Source organism: Sardina pilchardus, chromosome 1 (genome assembly GCF_963854185.1).
Source record: "Sardina pilchardus chromosome 1, fSarPil1.1, whole genome shotgun sequence".
NCBI lineage: Eukaryota > Metazoa > Chordata > Actinopteri > Clupeiformes > Clupeidae > Sardina > Sardina pilchardus.
In genome coordinates this window covers 44,054,036-44,079,159 of record NC_084994.1, presented here as the reverse complement: position 1 = coordinate 44,079,159, position 25,124 = coordinate 44,054,036, and the positions used below count along the sequence as shown (strand labels likewise).

Here is a 25,124-nt window from a genome sequence, read left to right as displayed (position 1 = left end):
AAAGTCCTAGCTACTTCATGTGCCAACCATTAATGTAAACCAGCTGATTCTAATTAGCACAACTCCTACATGATATGACTTTTACTCACTGAAGCTGCAGTTTTCCAACTCTGGTTGTGGCCTATTGATTCTAATTAAATCTCTAGCCGATCCAACATGACTCCCTTTTGGTAGATAGCTAGAGAGTGGCCATGTGTGATGAACATTTGATTGTCAGAACAAAATTGTGTGTAGGCTACACATATGTTTTTGGAGTTTGTGTGACCAGGCAGTCTGTCATATAAGTGTGGAGTGAGTTTATGCATCCTCAAGCAGATGATGGCTGGTGTGTAAATGACAATTTCCAGGAACTTGGAGGGAAGCCCCTGGCTGCAATGTGCAGATCGGGGCGAGATCATACAGCTCACATCATGTCCCTTCATGATGGAGGGGTGTCATTGGGGTGTGTGTGAGTGTGCGAATTTCTGTGGGAGAAAAAAGAAAACTGACAGCTCCTGTAGCCTGGCACGCCCTCCCAGTGACGCAACGCCTTCAGGCTTTTGCTGCTGGTCTGGTCAACTGCTCATTGAGAAGGATTTCTGAGTTCCCGAAATCTGCGGAACTGCCCCCTTTGGTCGAGAACCAATCAACTTTGAGCAGCTCCAACGGCTCTGGGTAGAGGCGTGTTCAAGGCAGCGGAAAGAGTGTTGTTATTGGTTTAAACTCGGCAATCCGCTTTCTGACATCTACCAGTAGCAAACCGAGGCACTTAAAGGAGGCGGGTCAACCAGCGCTGGCAAGAAACCGTGTTAGCACAGGCTGTTGGTCAGACTAAAGTCTCGCAGAGCCTTTGAAAGTCGATGGTAATCAGGCTACAGCTCCTGCGCTACCGACTGTATATAGTTTTAAAATCGTGACCCCGGTTAGCACTGTAGCTTGACTGCTCTAACTGTTGGCTGCAGCAACTTGAGCTCGAGAGCTTGAGCTTCAGGATGTCCCACATCTTCAAAGTCCTAAAACTAACGGTTGAGTATGTTGATGAGTGTTTGGTCAGGCCCAATGTTTAAATTAAATGAATAGATACACTATTCAAATGCTTTCAGTGTTGTCATTATAACAACAAAAACAGCCAATAGCAAATTGTTTCTTGATGATCTTATCAAATCCTTCACAGAAAGACAGAGAAATAGTACTTCTTTTGACATAAACTGGTACTTTTATTCTACAAGCATGTTTATGTGTCACATGCATATGATTACTAAAGTAAAGAATGCAGTGAAATTGTCAGTTCCTTCGCCTGTTGTGCATATTGGGGTAGTAGAGAGGGGCAGGATAAATGCAAAAGTATAGCCTCGCCAATCTTCTACAGTCTATGCTGACAACGTGGTTTATTGTTTGTTTGTAAAGATTAGTCGAAGTAGGAAATAATGTTAGGAATCCCTGATCAATGTGGTTAGGCTGGATCAGTGATTTCAAAGTTAGCCTAAAATCTACACAAGTCATGATGTGTTGGAAACATTTTTCTAATCAAGTGTCCCCATAATGTATTCACTCAGTGATTTAATCTCAAATAGCCATTATTTCTGGAAATTATTTATTTTAAATTCATGTTTCATTAGGACTCCAAAGTCCCAATTTCAGCAACCATTTAATATCTAATTGTCCAAGTACACTATCCCAGTGGCTTGCATGTTGCATAAGATGAGCAAATCATGAACACATTTTTCAGTAACAAAATAATTTTATTCAATCATGGGAATAGGGTAACACTTAGGGAACATATGAACCATTAATACATAACAAATATGTATGTTAGTGATCAATAAGGTCTATATTAAGCATATACTGTAGACTTAATTTTAAAGTACTAATGGTTAAAGGAACACGCCACCGTCTTTTCTTATCAAACTACGTTATTCCCTTAATTAAGAGGAGTTGATACATACCTCTCGCGTTTCAATGCGTGCACTCAAAGGCTCTGGTGCACAGCGCTACTTTGATAGCACTTCTAGCCCAGTTCATTCACTCGGATCCAAACAAAAATGAAGTTAAAAGCGACCAAACACCTCCACTTTCCCCCCCTATTAAAACACAGTTACACGAGTAGTTACACGACCAAGTATGGTGAGACAAAATAAAACGTGGCACTTTTCTAAGCAGATAAGAAGGATAACTATAATGTGTGGCGGACTAGCACATGGGAGCACTTCGACTTGGCGCAGTAATATCCTCACTCCAAAGTGAAAATGAAAGTCCAAGAGTGATGGTATTACAGCGCCGAGTTGAAGTGCTCCCAAGTGTTATTACGCCATACAGTAATAGCTATCCTTCTTACTCACTTAGAAAAGCACTATGTTTTATTTGGTCTCGCCATACTTGGTCGTGTAACTACTCGTGTAATTGTATTTTAATAGGGAAAATGTGGAGGTGTTTTTTCGCTTCTAACTTAATCTCTGTTTGGATCTTAGTGAATGAACTGGGCTACTAAGTGCTATCAAAGTAGCGCCGCGCACCAGAGCCTTTGAGTGTACGCATTGAAATGCGAGAGGTATGCATCAACTCGTCTTATTTAAGGGAATAACATAGTTTAATATGAGAAAACAGTGGAGTGTTCCTTTAACTAATGGTGCTGTAAAAATAAGGGTGAAGTCAAAATTAATTAATGTTTTTGAAAGTTTTTTGTTTGTTTGTTTGTTTCAGTGGCTTCTAGAGAGCTTTAGCTTGCATCCCTCTGTGTCACTGGAGGGTGTCCGAAAGCTGAAAGTCCTCCTTATCTTCTGCAGGAAGCCCTTCAGTCCCTTCTTCTTGGTGGACTTGGTGGGTTCTGAGAAAATAAATAGTTGCAGAGTTTAAAATGCGTGTGTGTGTCCATGTACAAGATAAGAAGTAAAATATCCAAAACAACGTACCAGCTGGCAGTGCTGCAGGTGAGACATCTGGAACCAGGAGCCCAGAAGGAGGCTTCACTGCAGACGATGCCTCAGGTAGAGCAAACCCAGGAGGCGGTGGAGCTGCAGCTGAGGCGCTGGGTAAGGCAAACCCAGGAGGTTGTGGGGCTGTAGTTGAGACGCTGGGGAGGGCAAACCCAGGAGGTGGTGGAGCTGCAGCTGAGGCGCTGGGGAGGGCAAACCCAGGAGGCGGTAAAGCAGCAGCTGAGGCGATTGGGAGGGCAAACCCAGGGGGTGGCTTCACTGCAGGTGAAGGGACGGGCAGATCAAACCCAGGGGGTGGCTTCACTGCAGGTGAAGGGACGGGCAGATCAAACCCAGGGGGTGGCTTCACTGCAGGTGAAGGGACGGGCAGATTAAACCCCGGAGGTGGTCGTATTGCAGGTGATGTTACAGGCAAAGCGAACCCTGGGGGAGGTCTGACTGCAGGGGATGCATCAGGTAGAGTAAGACCGGGAGGTGGCTTCACTACAGGGGATGCATCTGGAAGCAGGAACCCAGGAGGTGGCTTCACTACAGGGGATGCATCTGGAAGCAGGAACCCAGGAGGTGGCTTCACTGCAGCAGAGGTGGCAGGTGTCGTGAACCCAGGAGGCGGCATCACTGTGGTTACCGTGGCAGATACTGTAAAACCTGGGGGTGGCGTCACTGCAGGAGAGGTGGCAGGTGTCATGAATCCAGGAGGCGGCATCACTGAGACAGATACCATAAAACCTGGAGGTGGCTTCACCGCAGGAGAGATGGCAAAGCCAGGTGGCATTTTCACAGCAGCTGAGGTGACAGATACAGTAAACCCTGGAGGTGGCTTCACTGCAGCTGTGTTGGCAGGCAGAGTGAATCCAGGTGGCGGCTTCAGTACAGGTGATGCAGCAGGTAGAGTGAATCCAGGAGGTGGCTGTGGTGCACTTGAGGCAGGCGCCTCCATGTGTTCCTCACAGGAGATGTTGTTCAGCAGCTTCACGTAATCCTGCAGTGTTGTTGTAATCATGGTGCTGATCATGTAGCTCTGATGTTTATCCATCACCAACGTGTACAACTGGTCCTGAACACCACACAGTGGGAAGGACTCTGCGTACTGACTATACACCATGTCACCTAGCTGCTCGATGGTATCTGGTGAGAGTTCTTTGAGGTGACAGGAAAGATGATCTGCTTCCTGGGACTGAAGAAGGGTCACTTCGGTGAGAAAGCGAATCTGGTCCACCAGTAGAAGGCATATGATTAGGTCCTCCTTATCTGCCATAGTTACTGGGACAAGGGCATGAACAAATCTTGCCACTACACCACATATGACCGTATGAAGGTCAGGGGAAGATGGCAGCTGAACTGGTGGGGTATCCATTCTCCTGTTACGGCACACCATCTCAAGCTGGACAGACACTATACGGCCAATGTCTCTGGACACCATCCTGTTCTTCTTGGATAGTGCCTCCATCAGAGATTTCTTGTTGCCGTACATTGTCAGTACATCTTTACAGATGGAGCTGACCATACAAAACACCTCATTCATGTTGAAATGGCAGTTGACTTTACCTTTCTTCTTTGTGACTTTCACACCACAGTGGGACAGTCTGTTTACCACATGCTCAATCAGTGGCCAGTTATGAGCTTCAAATGTAAACCCTGCGTCTTCCTGGGAGTACATCTGCAGCAACACAAGTGTCAAGACTGAAGTCACCGTCTCAACGTGAATCACCATCTTCTGAGCCGTAGTTGGTAAACTCTTGTAGCCAGTAGCAACAAGGAACAGTCTCAAGATGGAGGTTGGTTGTGAAGGCCTCTGAAAAGCCATCTGAAAAAGCTTGGTGACGTTCACTGACACACAGTCAATGACGGCGGCCATTAGAGTCTCATCGCCGGTGCCCAAGAACTTCTTCATGTCCTCTGCGGTATACGTGGCCTTCACCAGCTTGTGATGGATGGAGTTGGTCATCCTAGTAGCCGCTGGACGGGAGTAGTGTGCTTGAAGGTTGGACATCGGTAGAACAGAGGACACCCTCCTCAGCACCGCACGGGCAATATCCACAGCCAGCTGCGTCAGCTGCATGGAGGACCCATTGTAAGGAGTGCCGCTGGGATCTGTCCTCATGGCGTAGATCAGTCTGGTGACCGTGTCCGCCACCACCTCCAGCCGCGTGTGCAGACGACAGCACTGATAATACTGGAGCTCAATCTCAAGGTCACTCAAGATTCTCCTCAGGAGACGAAGCTTCAGGTCATCTGGGGTCTTCTCAGGTGACTCTCTGTTGGCAAACAAAAGATTGTGTGAACTTCTGCTTTTTCCAACATAAATGTTATTTTGTTAATAATAGTATAATAATAACAAATCAGGAAAAAAAGTGGTGGAGTTACATTACAGTAACTATTAACATCAGAGACGGTTTATAAAGCGAGACGACTCATATGAGGGTCAATTTCGGTTTCCCTGTGACGTAGTGCCACTCCCATTTAGGAGGCAAACGGGAGAAATAAACCTTATCTCGGATTATGACCATTCCCTTAGCCCTACATTCAACAATGCAATTAACGAACCCATATTCTACAAGGCACACGTCTTTCTAACATTCCCACATTGAAATCGTATTTTCCAGCGAGATAAATTCATAGAAAAATAACTTGGTTCACGACCTGTCCCTCCTGACCTGACCTGTCTCCGCTAATTGCGCAGGCCACCTGTTATCAATGGCACACTGCTTCTGCTGCTTCTACACCGTTCTAAACCGATGATCTCGTCACTAATCACGCCCATTTAGGAGGCGGAAGTGGGTGCCATTTCATTCCATTGAAAACCCCCTTTATGATTCATCTTAGTAACTATACGATCTTTGTTAACATCCTTCACATGTGGAGTGGACTAAAGACCATCACAGACTATTTGGGAGAGGGCTAGAGGGCTGAGGGAGGAGCCTACTTCTCCTCCAGAGGAGCTGAACTTACTTAACTCTGTCGACGCCCGCTTTTGAAAGCCACAGCAATTCAAAGTGTTTATACTGTTTTCGAGGAGTGCACCGTAATATCACTAGCCATTTCAGTTTATATTTTCTGTACTTTCTTACTTGCACTTCAGACTGAAAATCACCATGACATTCAGTACTATTTTAGAAGTCTTTTTTAACTTACGATGTGAAGTTGACTTGACTCACACTGTTTGAGACTAATGAATTCTATAACCACTAATGATACTTTATGATTTTGAGTACGTGATTGCAAACTTTGAAGTTTGATTGGCAACTTTTAACTTGAACTTGAAACTATTGCCGTGTTTCTAAGTTAATAGTTGATCACTGAATGTGTGACTCACAGATCAGACGGAGCTGAGGAGACGCGTTGTTCACAATCCTGCAGCTCAACGCCCTCACGAGACACACTGGACAGACGTCTGACCACCAGCTCTCTCCTGACCTCTTGCTCAATGTCCTGCATCCTGAGATGGGCATTGACCTGCCAGGCCTAAAATGACACAGACATGTTCAAATATTCAGCTCAAAAAGGATTACAGAAGCTGAATGTGTATTCAGCAGTAGCCTATGGATAACAATTCAGTTGTTTCTGACATGGAAAAGCTGCTCAGCTCCTGTAATGGATTACCTTACTAGGCTATAAAGTAGTTATTTAACTTACCAGCCAGGTTTCGTCATCACATGACTCCTTTAACTCAGGGAACCTAAACCATAATCAGAGAGGTGTTATTTTCTTTGCTTATTGATATTTCAATTAGATTGCTTCTTTCCAGTTTAATCACTAGACCAATAACATTACTAACCACTCCTTGAACATCTTCCTGTCATGGCGGAAGAACCATTCAATCACATCCTCAGATGTAATATGGGGGTTCACTGAGCCCTGCTCCTGAAGATTCAAGAACAGTCTCAGGAGTACCTTCTATGAGAGAAAAGTAAAACATGGGTAAGACATAGCCAATACATTGTGTTGTTCATGTTCATGTATTTGTTTTTCTTAAATAGAGGAACTTTACTTTTTCGTTGTAGGACACCCTGTCCGGACAGAAGCCAGCCTTCTTATTGTAGCACAAGCAGTAAGGTAGACACTAACATAACACAGAGAAAAACTATAATCAGATGATTTCAGCTTTTACTTTCAATGTCAACGTCAGCAGATCATGTTCCATGGCTAAACTTTGATTCAGCTGAACATGCTGTAGACCTAGACTGATATGGGATACAACAATATCTGCTTTAGACTACACTATAATTTTGAAAGTGAACTAATAATCTAACTTGTAGCTAAATTGTAGGCTAGATTTTAAGATAGTTACTAGCTAGGCTACAAACCTGACACAAACGGACCACGGAATTAGCAGATTTTAAAGAGCCAAATTACATAAATGTGTACCTCCGGTCTGTCCTGCATACTGTGTAGCGTTTTTTTCTCGCCAGAGAAATGTCCTGATACAAAGTGAGGTGAAAAGTCGAGAAATGTTCTGGAGAAAATATCTGCACAGCTGCTCGTCGAAATTGTTTTGCAAAAGTAATGTTTTCGGCAACATTCCAAATATCAAACATTCCATTACCATAGAAACAATGAGAACAATTTGACACGGCGCGTTTTTCGAACAATCTGACAACATGACGTCACTGAGTATCAATCACTGATCTAGTTCAAGTTCAAGTTCGTATCAAGTTTATTGTCATGTACTCATAAAAAAATAATTTATAAGTAATGCTATTCTATTGCTAATGCTATATATTGTTCTAGTCCAGAAATAAATTAGAAAGTAATAAATAAATAGATATATAGGGGTTGGGGAGCACCAAGGGACACCCAGGAGCAACAGGGGCAAGGAAAAACTCCCTTGTTCAGGCAGAAACCTTGGGCAGATCCACGGCTCAAGGGGCCAACCCAACTGCCTGGGGTCGTGCTAGTGATCTGTACACTTTTCTATAAACTTTTCTTTAGATCAGTGCTATGTATTAGTTGGTTACACATAGATCAGTTGGTTATGGTTAAAATTCAAGTTCAACTGTATTCATATCACATTGTTGTACACAATGGTCAATCAGTGTGCATTGTATTCATCGGTTGGGAGTTGGAGTAGGCCTTAATCTTAAAGAGTTGAGTGTTTAATATTAAAGTAGAAAGCAATGTTTAAGACCCAATGGCCCATTAGGCTCCTAGGCTATGTTGAGTTAAATATACTAAGAGAGGACATTGTAATCGGGTCCCTCCGACCGTCTGTCCACTCACATGACTTCAGAAGTACAGATCCAGTGTTCCTCAGATATTTAAGGCAGAGAATGAGGGTTGCCATATCTCAGCTCTCTCAGGCTCTGGCTCTGAATGCAGGTGCTGGTATCTGGAGGTGCATCAGGGTGTGTCTGTGGGCACCTGCCGCTCTTGCTCCCCTATTCATTTATTTGTGTTACAGGTGAATATGTCGGCAACATCCCCTTCAGGGTGCACTGGGAGATAGCAGAGACACCCATGGCCATCTGCTCTGTGGTCAAACCCACTGGGTGCAACACTGAATTAACCTAAGTCTATTAGGGGCAACCCCAACCAACCCCACACCCCCCTTAGGGGAAAAGAGTGTGTACCTTTGCAATGGCTAAAGTAATTTCACTTATCCTTACATATTCATGAGCCTTCTTTTTGCAGTAGCCCACTGCCTGGTGGTGGGGGATTTTTCCCAGAGGCAACTCCGCTTCAGTGTGGAGATTTCACTGGAATGGCGCCTTATTGACAGCGCATCCTGAGAGATGCTGATCCTCTGCGCTGCTCTTACCGCTGACATTGTTATGGTCATGCGTTATGATTGTGAGTTTGAGTGTGACACAAAAAAGAGCAATTACAAACAATTACTGTCTCACTCAGCCGAAAATAAAGATTAGCATTGAATAATAGGGCACACACAAAGTTCTGATTCTCTGCCTTTGGAAAACCACAGTCACTCCATTTTTGCTTTTAAATCAAGGCTCAAAACCCACCTTTACACCCTTGCTTTCGCTCCCCCGTAATTTGATGTTTTTGTGTTTTATTTGTACTTTTTAGGCTATTGTTATTTTTACTTATCATTATTCTATGTATTTATTTATTTTTACATCTTTACACTTTACTCTACACTATGTACAAAACTTTGGTCATTGTGAACTGTTGTAAATGTGCTTTAATGATAAATGTTACTTACTTACTAATTCTCTCTTAGCATAAGAGACAAAAAAAGTTGTGCACATATTATTTGGAAGGGGCTGTAGATCTAGAATTGCAATGGCACACAAAATCTGAGTTTTTCAAAGAAAGTCACAAACAATAGTATTATGCTACACACAGTTAATAGGAAAATAAACCCATGTCAAGGAAATAATTTTATAATTCTGATAATGTCATAACTTTACCACTAGGAATCAGGCCATTGCTAAGTAAAAGTTGTTCTGAATTCAGATTGTCATGCAGCTTATGAGCAGTGTTGGGAAGGTTACTTTAGAAATGTAATGTGTTACAGTTACAAGTTACTCTGTTTAAAATGTAATAGTAGTGTAACTATTTGAATTACTTTTTCTGAGTAACGTAACTAATTACTTTTGATTACTTTTTGATTACTTTTCCGATTTTTGAATGATATATATAGTCCCCAAATCCATGCAAAGATTTCGGCCTTGGTCTACAGGCTGCCGAGCAGTTCTGTACAAGCGCACAAGGCAGCAAGGGCATTCAATACATGAATTAGCATCACATTTTTGTGAGGATAATATAATGATAATCATAACACGTTTACAGGCAGGCATGTAGGCCTATGCTGATGGCGCTGTAGACATGATAGAGCCTATCAGAAGGTCCCGTATCAAAACTATGGCTGTGGAGGGAAACAGTTCTTTTTACATACAATATTATTTGCAAAGTTTTGCTGACAATACTGAGATGTAATTCAAATTGTAATTTTGAAAAATTTCAAAAGTACCTGTAATTGAATTACTTTTTTTTCTACAGTAACTGTAATATATTACTGTTACATTTATTTTGTAATTAAATTACGTAACTTAATTACATGTAATGCGTTACTCCCCAACACTGCTTATGAGTTACACAGTGAATTATTACAATAACCTAAACCTAAACTGTAAACACGTTGTTAAAACTATTTTCCAGTAGGTGGCGATCTTTATCAAACAATAGGCCTGTAGCAACGGTCGACTCTGACGGGTATACCTCCGCAGACTATCAAAGATAAGATAAACACGAGATTATCCATCGATCATACAGTAATAACGCAATAGGACATCAGTGATCAGTGCCATCTGTGGTGAGAGATTTGATCACATTTGATTGCCACAATCTATGGGGCGTCGATGGAGGGTCATTCAAACCATAAGTGCACACACAAACGGACTGCTGTCCAAGGTACCAGGTTGTCTGTTCTGTCATTAGCCTACAGAAGTAGGCTAGTCTAGCCTCTAGTCTAACTATTTAACGTTTTTTTACTGGCGTGTGTTTGTCCAAGGCTACTTCATGATAATACTGACAGTCGGTGACTTGCCATTCTGAATAGTTCTGACCAATACTAATGTGCAAGGGAAATAAGCGACATGTTCAGAAATGGTGCAGATATTGAACTGTTCTTTCTCACAGACAGTAGGCGCACGACGTGAGTAGGCTGACACCTCCCCTTCATAACGTCATTACGTTGACTGTCATAATACGGAAGTGTGCAGCTGGGCATGAGTCCGTTTTGTGTCATGCGTTTCTCTGTTGGCTATTGAATGTACCCTAGTCTACAATGTCGACAAAGCCTGAAGAGGAGCTGGTGAAGGAATGGGAAAGGTTGGAAAGTTTAATCTCTTCAAAAGATTTTGTTGAAAAATCCACAAAAAGGCTCGTGAGTCATGGTCGACTAGGTGTGACATTCGCCTTCCTCAAACCTCTGTATGAGCAGAAACTTTTGTCACGCTGACTTTCTCTGTCATAAGTTTGTCAATCCGTCATATTACGCAGAAGGAATAGAGTCTAAGAAAAAAGCTACTCTCGGTCTCCGAGAATAACATTAGTGTTCACATTACAAATACCCTCGTGTGTGCAGCCTATCACGTGCACACATTAGTTTTGCTTTTCGATAAGTAGGCTAGCCTACTAGATTAAGCGCCACGCACAGCTTGAGAAACAGTAAGGACCAAAGGCTGAGCAGTCAGTTATTGGTAATTGAGTAGCTATAGAACTTGGCAATGTTAATTTATCATGTTATTAATGTAATAACATGATAAATGTCTTGTAAAAATGTGAACATATAATATCATGAAATACATATTTTCAAGTGATGATGTGAAAAAATCATCTTGAAAAAACGTGATAATGTTATGTAATAACGTGACTACTGATAATTGCAGTAGTCTCTAATGCTGCTGCTACTGTAGGAGAGAAATAGCACTGGATGCCAGCCAGATTAGGCCTACCTTTGATTGATGACTTTTTGAGTCCCCGATGAGTACAACCCTGATAAGGACATAACTTCAGTCTCTCTCATCACCTAAGGCAGATTTGTGGCACAGGGTGCCACCAAATAAAAAGCATGATACTTGCACAGAGAGAACCTGAAATGGTACCCTCGTTTTTCAAAGCATGGTGTGCTGCAACTGGCAAAAGAAACCTGGGTAACACTCTGAATAATTTAATTCTCTTAGCTGAGCAATATAGCATTTTCTCTGTTGGTTCAGTGCACTGAAGCATATCTTACAGATCTGGGGTCTCATTACAGAAACTTCCTAACCCTGAAATCTGATCTCAGTTTAGGATGACACTTTGAATTGTTGGTAGGCCTATTACAGAGACATGCTCCCTAACTAGGCCTACTTTTAGGGGGGAAAAAAAACATGTCTTCGGATAGAAATTTGGCCTATAGGCTACAGAACCATCCTAATTTAAGAATTTCCCAAGTTAAGAATCCTAAATTAGGATGGCATATACCCTATCTTAAACTGCAGCTATTTTCTTGTGACATAGCCTGGGCTATGGCTAGATGAGGAACATGACATGTAGTGATATGTTTACTATGGAAATAATTATGGAAGGAACGTTTAGAAGTCTATGTAAGGTGACCTTCCTCAATAAACCACTTTGAAAAATATACCCAATATAATTTCTATGCCGTGATTTCAGCAAGGATCAAAGAGTGTTAGCATGCACTGTGATGGTACTAGCCGCTGCGGGTGGGGAGCCCAATTTGAGACACGTTGTCTCCCGTTCTTCATAATCCTGAGTGGCTGATCCGTTTGTTGGCTATCATAGTGTTTATTTCTATGGTTAGCCAGTTAGCTTGATGAAAACCCCATAATGGCCAAATGGTCTCCGGGCACTGAGTCAGTGTTGTGTCCCATTGAGCGCAGGGAGCAGGCGGAGCTGAAGCAGCGTCTCCAGGTCGGGGACACTGAGGACTGGCAGCGGAGCCCCGACTTCACTGGGCTGGAGCGGGTCGGAGGAGTGGACCTGTCCTTCATCAAAGGGGACGACGTCAATGCCTGTGCACAGCTGGTCGTCCTCAGCTACCCAGACATGAAGGTACAGTCTATAGAACGCAAAAATATAAACTCACCCAAGGATGTATAGGATGATTTATATATATATATATATATATATATATATATATATATATATATATATATTAGGATATTATTACAGTATAACAAGTCTTTTTTGTTAAGTTTGTAGGTCAAAGGTACAGTATGTCCATGAAAGTAAGAGAAGCAGGACAAAGACAGATTAAGATGTGATATAGGTGGCTGTACTGTATATACGTGAATGAGTACATTCTATGCATACACTCCACGGATGCGTCACTGTGTGTGCATTGCCGCAATATGTCTATGTGCTTGCATAAGTATCTATGGATGTGTAAGACTGTAGGTCAAAGGTATGTCCATGCCCAAGTGACTGTTCACGTTAGTTTCTCACCAGGCTTTTTATTGAGGTGTTGATCAGGCTATACCTGCTTTCTTCTGTTGTGACCTTTATGACACAGTGTTGTATGTGAAGCTGGGAGAGTAGCAACCCTCAGCAACAGTATCTAGTGGTTATTAGGGTCTGTTTGCTTTTGTAAATGCATTCTAAAGCACAATTGCTGTATAAATGAGCTTTGAGGTTTGGCCTGTGTAGCTGCAGCCTTTCCGATATCTCTCCACTTTCTTGAAGTTCAGTTCTTTCACAGCCATTGGTTCACCTTCCAAACAACTCCCCCCCCAACACACACACACACCACCACCACCACTACCACCCTGTTCCTTTATTTATTATGTTGGCTTGAACTCATTTTGTCGCTACCCCCCTGCGCTGATGGAATGTGATCTACAACACTAATTCGATTCTCTTCAATAAGCCTGTCGCATCAATTTACTTGTAATCTCTCCTCTCCCCCCATACCCCCCCTCACCCCATACCCCCCCTCCCACCAATGTCTCTTCATCAACACTTCTCCGGGTGTTCAATATAGTTCACTGCCTGTTCCAACCAAACTCCCTGATGTGTAGACACAAAGACACAGGTGTTTATGAGTACTTCCTGAGACCAGACTAAGATGAAAGGAGCAGTCAATAATGTGGCAGTCCAGTACGTGCTGACCCTTCTGAAGAGTCTCTCTCTCTCTCTCTCTCTCTCTCTCTCTCCCTCTCTCCCCCTCTCTCTCTCCCTCTCTCCCTCTCTCTCTCTCTCTCTCCTCCTCCTCCATTCAGTGGTGCACTGGCTCTTTTTAAGCTGGAACCCTGTGGAGTGGAGTGGAGTGGATGGGATTGTGTGTGGAGATCTGCCTGCTGTAACTTTAATCTCTCTGTGTTACTCACCATCCACCACATCCACTTCATCTGTCAGAGCCCCAGGTGTGTCTGTGTGTGTGTGTGTGTGTGTGTGTGTGTGTGTGTGTGTGTGTGTGTGTAGGGTGGACGTGTGGGGCATGATGGACTGAGTAGATGAGGTGGAGGGATGTATAGAGTGAGTGTATAGGTTCGCAGGAGAAGGGTGGGATAGGGTGGTACGCATTTGTGTGTGTGTGCGTGTGCGTGTGCGTGTGCGTGCGCGTGTGTGTGTGTGTGTGTGTGTGTGTGTGTGTGTGTGTGTGTGTGTGTGTGTGTGTGTGTGTGTGTGTGTGTGTGTGTGTGTGTGTGTGTGTGTGTGTGTGTGTGTGTGTGTGTGTGTGTGTGTGTGTGTGTGTGTGTGTGTGTGTGTGATGGCTCCTGACGGCCGTGCCTGTGCTCCGGTGTGTCCCCAGCTGCTGTACCAGGACAGCCAGATGGTGGCGCTGGACGCTCCGTACGTGGCCGGCTTCCTGGCCTTCCGCGAGACGCCCTCGCTGCTCCACGCCCTGCGCAGGCTGCAGGAGGCCCAGCCCAGTCTGATGCCGCAGGTCAGGGCTCCGCTCGGAAACCCATACGCACACACTCTCCCCCTAGACACACACACACTCACACTCACACAAACTCACACACACGCACACACACACACACACGAGCACACACACGCTTTCACATGCCCAAAAACACACTCAAACCTGTACTACACCCCCCCAACCCATACACACACGCTCCCCACCCCATACATCCCTCCACCTCATCCACTCAGTCCATCACGCCCCACACGTCCACCCCCATTGCCCCACACTCCTGTCTTTGCCGTCTTGACCAGCCATCTTGAGTGTGGCGTCGGGCGCCTTAATTGCCCTGTCAGGAAGCTGTGGTGACCCGCTGCAGCTGCTGACCGTCCCTGCGCCCAGACAGGGCTCCTCGTTCAGTTGGACGATGCTGTGGCCGTATGAAAGATAGAGCGAGAAGAGTGGTATTACAGTATTCCTGTTTTAATTGGGGGCTTGCTATTGTTAATAATAATTAATGTTTTAAGATACACTGTGGTATCGTACAGGGTGCAGATTATACCTAATTAATACTTCTTTCATCAGGGAAGAATTAGCCTAATTAAACTCATTTGAAAATCATAAACCCTGTGATGGTAGAGACTGCAGCCGCCTCAACAGATGTTCCTGTGACTCCCATACAGGTGGTGTTTGTGGATGGGAACGGACTCTTCCATTACAGAGGTGAGGGGAGAGACTTGATGGAATTTGATCTCCAAGTTATTGCAACAATATGTCCACTTATTCATGATTTGTTCATTAGTTTGTGATTTGTTCATTAGTTTGTGACTTGTTCACTATTTTGTTATAGTCTTGGCTGTGTCCTTGGCTTTGGGACCGAATGAGATGGGCTTCTGAATGAGCCTGTGTGTGTGTGTGTGTGTCCTGCAGAGTTTGGCCTGGCCTGTCACCTGGGGGTGCTGTCAGGTTTGCCCTGCATTGGAGTGGCCAAGAACCTGCTGCAGGTCCAGGGGGTGACCAGGGATGAGCAGCACCTCTCTCAGGTGAGACACACACACACACAGTCACACACACATGCACACACACACACACACACACACACACACACACACACACACACACACACACACACACACACACACACACACACACACACACACACACACACACACAACTACTGAGTAGTTCCCACTGAAAAGCATGACAGTGTTTTATTGGATGCCTATTCAACAAGTCTTCCTTTTCTGTGATGTTCTTGAGTGTCTTGGTTGTCTTTGCTGTGTGCTTCCTGATAGTTCTTCATTGGCGTCTGTGATAAGCCTTTTTTCTCATCTTTCCGTGTGTGACTGTGGGTGCTTTGCAAATGCTCTTCATTTATACAAATGCAAATCTGTCCAAATGTACAAAGCTGCCTGTCCTTGAGCAGCTTGCTATTCTATCCGTGTGCTCACGCCGCCTCTTCCTGGATTTGTTCTGCACTCGATGATTCGTGACACTTGCAACACAAAAGCCTTTTGGTTCGAGCGCCGACAGTTATTTCTGTAAAGGTCAATGGCAAAGCTCAAAGAAATGTAATATTGCTGTTTCGGATTGGCATTGTCACAGACCAGTAAGTTTCCTCTTCATGTCAGTCTCCTTCAACACTGAGTTTTCTAAACACAAGGTTGTGTGGTCTCTCTGAGGCAGATAAACCTCTCACTTTTTAGGGTGGTAAATGCTGCCAAGGTGAGTTGATCGTATACATGGTCAAGAAGTCTCAGAAGTCTCTGGCGAGACAAGATGTGCTGTACACTGCAAAAAAGGGGAGTTATCTGTCCATGCAGCAAGATAATTTCACTTGACAAGGTTTCTTGAATTAAGTTAATTAAATCTAGAAATAAGATTATAGTGTAACGTTGAACACTTCAAATAAGAAATTAAACTCTTAAAACAAGATAAATGATCTAACACTTCTAAATCTAAGGGTTTTTTTTCTTGATAAGATCAAATTATTTGCATTCGTCATTCAGAAGTCTCTGTGCATGAGTGAATGGTTAGGAGACTCTGGTTAATGTACAGTGAGGCTGTTATCCCCCAAAACAGCTGAAATGTAGGGAAAAAACAGATACACGAAATAGACTTTAAGTTTAAAACAAGCATAGCCACCTTTGCTGTGTGGACCTGTAGAAGAACCGGAATTCATTACAGTCCATCCACATCGAGGCAGGTTTATGAGGTGTGTCTCTGAAAATCCCCAACCGCCTACAATTATGAGCTCAGCAGCAGACACCAAGGTAAATATTAAAGCAGCGAGGGGGAGCGCAATAACACAGCCAAGAAAATGGGCTCCGAGTGCAAGGAAGGAAAAACGCTCTCCGAGTCATTTTCTTGTGTGCGTCTGGAGACGAAGAGGAAGTGAACAGAAGTGCAAAAGGTGCATCTGAGTAATAAAACCATCTCTCTCTCTCTCTCTCTCTTTTCTCTCTTTCTCTCTCTCTCTCTCTCTCTCTTTCTCTCTTTCTCTCTCTCCCTCTCTCTCTCCCTCTCCCTCTCCTCCCTCAATATGACTGTTGAACTCAATCAGCCACTGCTGAATTTCTGCTGTTCTCAAACATGTGCTTGGTCCGCTGCAGAAGCAAGGCCATGTGGGCAAGCCTCTGTCCTCTGAACCATCTCTAAGCTTTTAACTGTCTGCCAGGCTTTTAAAGCGGCAAGTACTTCTCTAGAACTCTGCCCTTTTTACCCATTGTGTAGTTCTCAGGTGTTTCAGCTCTCAGATGTGTTAGAGATGTTGGCTGGTTTATGAAAAGGACCAATGCTTTGTTGCCAGATAAAAAGGACACGTAACGTCGTGACATTAAATTCATACGCAACAAATTACTCTTGAAGGCTCCTCGGAATGCATAATAAAATGGCTGATGAACATGACCATGTGGCACCATTCATATTCAACTCAAATGAGCTCAGGCTAACAGATGTATTAGAGATTTTGTCTGTTTCATGAAAAGGACCAATGTTATGTTCTGTTGCCCGATTAAAACAGTAAATCAGGTCGGTAACAAATTATTCTTAAAAGCTCCTCAGAATTAAAACAAAATGGTCGATGCGAACACAGCCATGCGGCACTATTCATAAAACCCAAATGAGCTCAGGCTTTTGTGAAAGAAACAGACGGCTAGCAGGCAATTACACCCAAACAACAATGCTCACCATATTCAATTAACCAGCAGTAAGCGCCAGTCATGTCCCCCATGGCACACATATGTTCAGCCAGCGTTGTTTATTGGCTAAGCCTGTGCCGTATCTCTCCTCTGGCCCTGGGTGTAACCGTGTTGGTGCCATGTCATTATAGGGAGGGCTATGGCTCATCCATCTCCCACCACTGCACAGCAAAAAAAGTGTGTCTAAAAATAAGATAAAAACACTAAATCTGAGGTAAAAAGGTACTCAAAACAAGTGAAATGATCTGTGCAGCGAGATCATTTCACTTGACAAGATTTCGTGTACTAAAATCATAAAAGCGAGAAATAAGATTAAAGTGTAAAGTTGAACAATTAAAATAAGAAATTCGCTCTTAAAACAAGATGAATGATCTAACACTTCTAAATCTGAGGGTTTTTTTTTTTATCTTGATAAGAGAAAATAATTTGTAGTGTGCTCTGCTCTCGCCACGTCTGGTCCTGGCCAGAGGTCCTGGGCTCACCACACTGTGCTACAGTACACCACCACCTGAGCTCTTCTCTTGAGAACCACTGCAGATGAGGAGGCCAGTGAGTGCCCACATGTGGAGAGTGCTGAGTGCCTCTTAAAAAAAAAAGGGTTCTTGGGGCGCTATATGCAGGCCCTAGGGGTTCCTTTGATGAATCATTTCAAAATTGTTGAATCAAAGCCATTTTTGTTTCTACAGTATATAGCACCTTTTTTTAGAGTGTAGCGTCCACTTGTGGAGAGTGCTGAGTACTGAGCAGTCACACTGAGCATGCTGTGCTGTAGAGCAGCAGACCTGAACATGCAGATGCGTGGATCCGCTGATCCGTTATGCTAGCGTTACAGGGTGCCTGGGGAGTGTTTCTGGTTTGTTTGGCAACTCTCCAGATCTCCATGTTGTGCACGGGGTCGGGGATGGGTGTGGAGGATGATGTGCATGTTTCATGTTTTGAAGCAATACTGCAGACATATGTCACAATTGGCCCTCGGTAAATCCCCGCGCTTGGCTTGCTCAAAGATAACCGTCAAGCCTCCATCCATTCCTCATCCTTGACTTGACATAAGGTGTTCGCCTCTCAGGAGGTTGTCTTCAAAAAAGCATGCTCCGAAAGGTATATGACTATAATAAAAATCTTTAACGGCCCTTCCACCCCCCCCCACCCCAGCCACCCGGGGGAGGTGACTGCCGGTGACAGCGTCGTCACGGTGACGGCCTCCATCTCGTCGGCGCCGCGGCGCCGCATCCCTGTCACTTGCTTAGCGCTCCCCTGAGCCGGGGAGGAAATTGAAAGAAGCCGCTCGCTCTCTCTCTCCGACGCGCTGTTATTCCACTCCAGGCGGTCGCTCGGGAGGCCCTGTCGCCATTTATTGCCTCTCGTGCCATCCGTCTCGGAGCTTCCCGCTCAAATGCGCGGTGACTGTCAAGAGGCGTTCCGGAGGCCCAGAGGCGCTCCGCCCTGCCGTAGCACACCCACCGAGAGCCGTCTAATAATGTCATCATCATCTCTACACTGTCAAACGAAGGGGGATTTAAGGTCCATTAAATCACCTCTGACCTCGCTGACCAAGCCTTGTGCCCCAGGGGGGCGTTCGGTCTGTGTCCAGGTGTTTCACCTGTCCTGTGTTCTGACGCGCGAGCGGCGGCCCTGTGCGTTTGGCCGAGCCTGAGAGGCGTCTCCGGGCGCTTTCTTCCCGTAATTGTGTTTGGCTGGAGCAACTCGGTGGTTTGTGTTTTTGTTGGGTCATTTGTCGGGGGAGCAGCGCAGCTCTACACAGGAGGAGAAGGAGGAGGAGGAGGAGGAGGAGGAGGAGGAGGATGTGCTGAATCAACATCGCCGTGACGAGGCGGAGGCCTGTCTGGAGGAGCCGCAGGAATGAGGAGGCGTGGGGGAATGAATGCATCACCATCGATCCTCCCGCCAATAGTCTACGGAAAGGGAGCGCTGCATTGTAGTCAGTCAGGAAACTCCAGTGAACAATGCGACATTCTCCAGAGCTGGTGTTAACTGCCGTGCAGCGTTATAAACTGAGCCATTACCTCTGGTTTAGATAGTTCACACCAAATGAAAACAATGTCATTATCTGACTCCTTTCATTCCAATAGTCATCAATACAACATTGTTATGGCAACACAGTATGGAAAAAAAAAAAAAAAACAGGATGTGCACTCAATACCTTAATCTAGTCTGGATTGGGTTAATCACCATATCATGCTGAAGACAGGCGCCTGGCCCAAAATATAAAAAGTTTCAGTGAACTGAGGTAAGCTGTCCTTCAGCTAGTTTGGTGGCAACGATCACAAAGACCTGCTCTGTTCCCCGAGCTCCATTCTTGTGGATAAAACACACTGCTGCCAAACTCCTGTGGCATTGGAAAAAGACAGAAAAAAAGACAGTTGAGGGATTAGACACTGTGGAGGGAAAGATAATGAGCACATCTTTTGGTTTTGCTATTCATGGGATTTCATCATATCTAATGTGCAGTTAATGACGACAACGTAGACCCAGTCATTTAAATGCTTAATGTCTATTCAAGGTCATCAGATGAGGAGGGGAGAGATGTGTTAAACTGTGTCTGGTGCACACACACACACACACATACACACACACACACACACACACACACACACACACACACACACACACACACACACACACACACACACATACATGCACGGGTAAGATATAACTGTCATGGGCAAACATTGATTTATAGAGGTGAACTTAGCTCACAAAAGCAGCATCTGGTAAGCCCCCTCAAAGTGCCTCGTAAATGATGGATAAGCTGCTAGAGGAACGCTGGCCCCTGTCACCTCTCTAGTCCCCTGCCTCTTGTCTTCTTTTCTCAGGTACCAGCATTGCGTGTCTTGTCTTTCTCTCTCTCTCTCTCTCTCTGTCTTTCTCTCTCTCTCACTCACTCGCTCTATCTCTCTGTCTGTCTTTCTCTCTCTCACTCACACACACACACACACGCACTCTCTCTCTGTCTTTCTCTCTGTCCTTCTCTCTGTCTCGGCTCAAACACCTCAGCTTGAGCTGCGAAAAAATCTTCGCCGAGGAGAAAGCAAACGGACGGCTGGTCGCTCATTCTGAGTCACCGAGTGGAAGTCCCGAATTGAGCTGCTGCGGTCTGGCCGACCGTTATTCATCCGCCCGCCGCTCTCTCCGCCTCTCAACAGGTCGCTCCGTCACGCCGAGCGCCCACCTGTCCCACCTCTGCCTGGTGTCACCGCGCCCGACTCGGGCCATCCATCAGCCGTGCCCGGGCCCATTATCGCCCTAAGTGCCCGCGGAGCGCCGCCGGGCTGCCAGGGGCTGTCCAAATAGTGCCCGCGTGAACAGATTAACATGCTAATGTGTCTGGCCTTGCGCGGCCACTCAATCACTTCACAACCGCGAGCCCGGCATGCTCTTTAACCTTGCGCTCTTCTGGATTGGTGTGTGTGTGTGTGTTTGTGTGTTTGTGTGTGTGTGTGTGTGTGTGTGTGTATGTATTAGTGAGAGTGTGTGTGTGTTTGTGTGTGTGTCTGTGTGTGTGTGTGTCTGTGTGTGTATACTGTATGTGCGTGTGTTTGTGTCTGTGTCTTTGTGTGTGTGTGCGTGTGTGTGTGTGTGTGAGTGCATTTGTGTCTGTATATGTGTGAATGAGAGAGTGTGTGTTGTAGTGTGTGGTTACCAAGAGTTGTTGTGTGGCGGTACAGGTTATGCATATTTCTCACCTCTGAAGAATCCGTGCTTTTTGATCAAACTCCGGAAGCAGAGGCGACGCATTCCGATGTCGGCGGCGTTGCCATCGGTTACTGACCTTGTGAGAGAAAAGGAGGAAAAGGTTTCATTATGCGCGACTGCTTGCCGCCAGCATGTAAAAAAGGAACGAGAGAACGAAAGAGCAAACGAAAGAGAGAATGTGGGAGAAATGACTCTTCTTTTTCTTTTTCTTTTACTCGTCAACAGATCAATGCGCTGCAGAAAGGAGGGGACGTGTTCCCGCTGACCTCCCAATCAGGAAGAGAGCTGGGGAAGGTATGGACGAGACGCCACTGTGGGCCTTTGTGAAAGGCCACTCACGTGTTCTCCTGTGTACAACGTTATTAGCTTTTTCTTGTTGTTGTGAAAGCTTTATAGATGTGTTTTTTTTGTTCAAAGAGTAAGACCTTCCCTTTGAATAGTGCTGGTGAAAGATGTTGTCACTCCTACCTCTCTCTCTCTCTTTCTCTCTCTGTCTCACTCTTGCTTTCTCACTCTCTCTGTCTCTCTCTCATTCTCTCTTATTCTGTCTCTCTCATTCTCTTATTCTGCCTCTCTTTTATTCTCTTACTCTGTCTCTCTCTCTCTCATTCTTTTATTCTGTCTGTGTCTCTCTCTCTCTCTCTCTCCAGGCCCTGCGCAGCTCTGACTCCAGCACTAAGCCCGTGTATGTGTCGGTGGGCCACCGTATCAGTCTGGACGCGGCCGTGCGCCTCACCCACGCCTGCTGCCGCTACCGCGTCCCAGAGCCCATCAGACAGGCAAGTCCCCCACCACACCAACGGGGCATTCAGATCATTAGGCAAACAGTGGCAAACGTCCGTGGTGAACTTGTTTTCTTTGAACAGTTCAGTTTGAATGTTTCATTCCAATGGTCATTGCATTGTTGTCTTCGTTAAACTCACGTTCGCAAAAACTCAAGGCTAATGGAATACTGTTTGCAAATGTTCGCAAATGTTCGCAAATGTTCATCTATGCGAATTTGAACGCACCCCATGATGCTATTATACCACACTATCACACCCCAACACCATCCACACAGTACTCCACCACACCATGCTATACCACACTATCACACCCCAACACCATCCACACGGTCCTAGCCCCCAGCCCTACATTCCACTCTCCTCAGCGGTGTTCCTGACTAGTTGAGCGCACGTGATGTAGTTCACGAAGAACATCTTTATCACCCCTAATTACCCCAGAACGCTAAAAGCCAAACTGACAAACAACCCCTGCTGTTCACCGTGCCGTTTCTCCTCACCACATGCTACCACACCAGCATCATCACGCTGCACTTCTCATATACAGGTCAGCAAATGCCATAGACTTGCATAGACTACCATAGAGAAGAGAGAAACGGATAGAGAAACACCATGATGCCATTGCCATGTTATGGAGCTGCTAATGCATCAATCTAAAGCTAAAGCTCACACTAGCTTATAGCGTTAGCTATAACTACCCTCAGCTCTAGCTGTAGCAGTTTTATAGCCCTTCAGTCTTGGCCTAATTGCATGGCTGTATTTGTCTGTGTTAGCGCCGCTGTGGGAATATACTGTTTGCAATGCCCAGGTAGTGTTGTAGCACATCCACCGTTGTGTCATGGAAAGGAGTTTTGGGAGAAACTGGGACATGGTTCCCTGGTTGATTAATGAACGGTCTCCTGGTGGGGGCTGGCATTTCTGGAGGACACGGACGCACAGACGCACAGAAGGCGATCCAACTGAGCCGAGCTCTCCTCGTCTGCTACGGGGCCCGAGGAGCGGTGCCGTCCTTCAGTGGGGGTGCTGTGCTGCTGGCCCGCCACAAGGGGGCGCTGCTCCATCGAGAATGAGGAGAGGCAGAGACGTCGTGAGCCTCTCTCTCTCTCTCTCTCTCTCTCTTTACCCCTTCTCTCTCTCTCTTTCTCTTTCTCTTTTCTCTTCTCCGGATCTCTGGCTTCACACGGCACTGCTGCACCTGTCTCTCTGCTGCAGTCACTCCTCCTCTTACACACACACACGCACACACACACACACACACTTGCAAGCACTCGAACACACATACACACACATGTGCAAGCACACACTAACACACTCACAAGCACTACACACACAGACGCAAGCAAACACACACACACCCTTGGCCACTGTATTTCCTCAGCATAGCCAGAATATCACGAGCTTTACAACATACACTGACATCTCTGCAAATGCACACACCTCTCGTGCTCACCAGAAATGGATGCAGAAGCGAAACTTAAACACACACACACATGCACACACACACACACACACACACACACACACAAACACACACACACACATCAAATCATATATCCCAAAACATACAACCACTTCCAAAACATACAGTCACACACAAATATATAAAATACACCCATCTGTATGTGTTCACATGGATGCACACACACACACACACACACACACACACACACACACACACATATAGACATAGATATTGACATAGACATCTCTGTTGGTTCTCATCCAGAGTGAGCCACGGCAGCGTGTGCCTTTGCCAGTGTGGCTGTCCACCGACGGGGGCGTGATTCATTTTATCAGTCGCCGCTTCAATCTGGTTTGTGGGCAGGAGGTGGGTAATGGGATTTAATCTGGGGGAGTTACCCAGCTGCCTGCTGGAGTAGTCAAAGGCACACACACACACACACACACACACACACACACAGACAGACACACCCCTTCTAAATGGCCTGGAGCTGATAGTGGAGAGCAGGCTGTATCTTTTGGTTGAACTCCCAGTGACGATGTAGCACACATAGTTTGAATGCAGCACACACACACTCCTCTCCTTCAGCCACACACGTGTAGGAGCATCCCTGCACTGGTTCATGTTAAAATGCACCAACATACATGCACACCTCACCACAGGCTTACATAAACACACACACACACACACACACACACACACACTCACGAAAGTGAAAGTGCAACCATGTATTGGTTCTACCTGTGCACTTAACACAGATGATCTCCATAATTAGCTGCTCTACCTAGCTGAAGAGTCGTGCTAATTAGTGTTTCTGAATCTGGACTTTTCGTCCTCTGCATACACACACATATACACACACACACCCACACCCACACCCACACCCACACACACACACACACACACACACACTAACACACAGTTATGTAGGCATGTGTCATATGTTCTTCCAGCCATTCTCCTTAAGCACGACACATCCCACACAGTTTTCATGTTCAGAATGCATTCTAACCCATCTCTACCTGTTCAATATGTACCGCACACACATACACAAATGCATTCATATGTCACATGTGCTCGTAGGATCTACAGTAGGCATTCTCCAGAAGCACACAACACATCCCACACATAGTTGTCATATACAGATGCATTCTATCTTGCTTTTACCTGTTCAATGTGTGCCAGCCACACACACACACACACACACACACACACACACACACACACACACACACACACACACACACACACACACACACACACACACACACACACACACACACACACAGGCAGCCAGCCGTGACAGCTTGTGAGGGCACGTAGCAGAAATCTGCAATATGGTTTTGTTCCCTCTTTCCTCTTAATTGCTGTTCTGTGTTGGGATGGCGAGGTGTGTGTGTGTGCGTGTATGTGTGTGTGTGTGTGTGTGTGTGTGTGTGTGTGTATGTGTTGGGACAATGAGGGGGGAGAAGTTCCCCACTTTCGACCACAGCAGCTGACGGAGGGGCTCGCAGGAGAGTGCCGTGCGACTGACCTCGGAGCCACATCAACTGTCAAAGGTCTCATGATGTGTGTGTGTGTGTGTACTGTATGTGTGTGTGTGCGTGGCTGGTCAGGCGAAAACTGCTAGAGACAGAGGAGGAGGCTGAGAGGAGCGTGTGTGTGTGTGTGTGTGTGTGTGTGTGTGTGTGTGTGTGTGTGTGTGTGTGTGTGTGTGTGTGTGAGTGTGTGAGTGTG

The 25,124-nt window shown here is 45.5% G+C and overlaps 1 protein-coding gene across 1 annotated transcript in view; it reads left to right on the top strand.

The window, feature by feature from the left end:
• Positions 1-10,579: 10,579 nt before the first annotated feature.
• The window catches only part of LOC134075957 (endonuclease V-like), a 44,021-nt gene continuing 29,476 nt past the window's right edge, over positions 10,580-25,124 (top strand). The window contains exons 1-7 of the mRNA XM_062530985.1: positions 10,580-10,703; positions 12,260-12,431; positions 14,131-14,265; positions 14,913-14,952; positions 15,160-15,272; positions 21,369-21,437; positions 21,794-21,922. Coding sequence (XP_062386969.1) covers positions 10,660-10,703; positions 12,260-12,431; positions 14,131-14,265; positions 14,913-14,952; positions 15,160-15,272; positions 21,369-21,437; positions 21,794-21,922 — 702 coding nt within the window. The 5' untranslated portion in view covers positions 10,580-10,659. The remainder of the gene's footprint in view (positions 10,704-12,259; positions 12,432-14,130; positions 14,266-14,912; positions 14,953-15,159; positions 15,273-21,368; positions 21,438-21,793; positions 21,923-25,124) is intronic.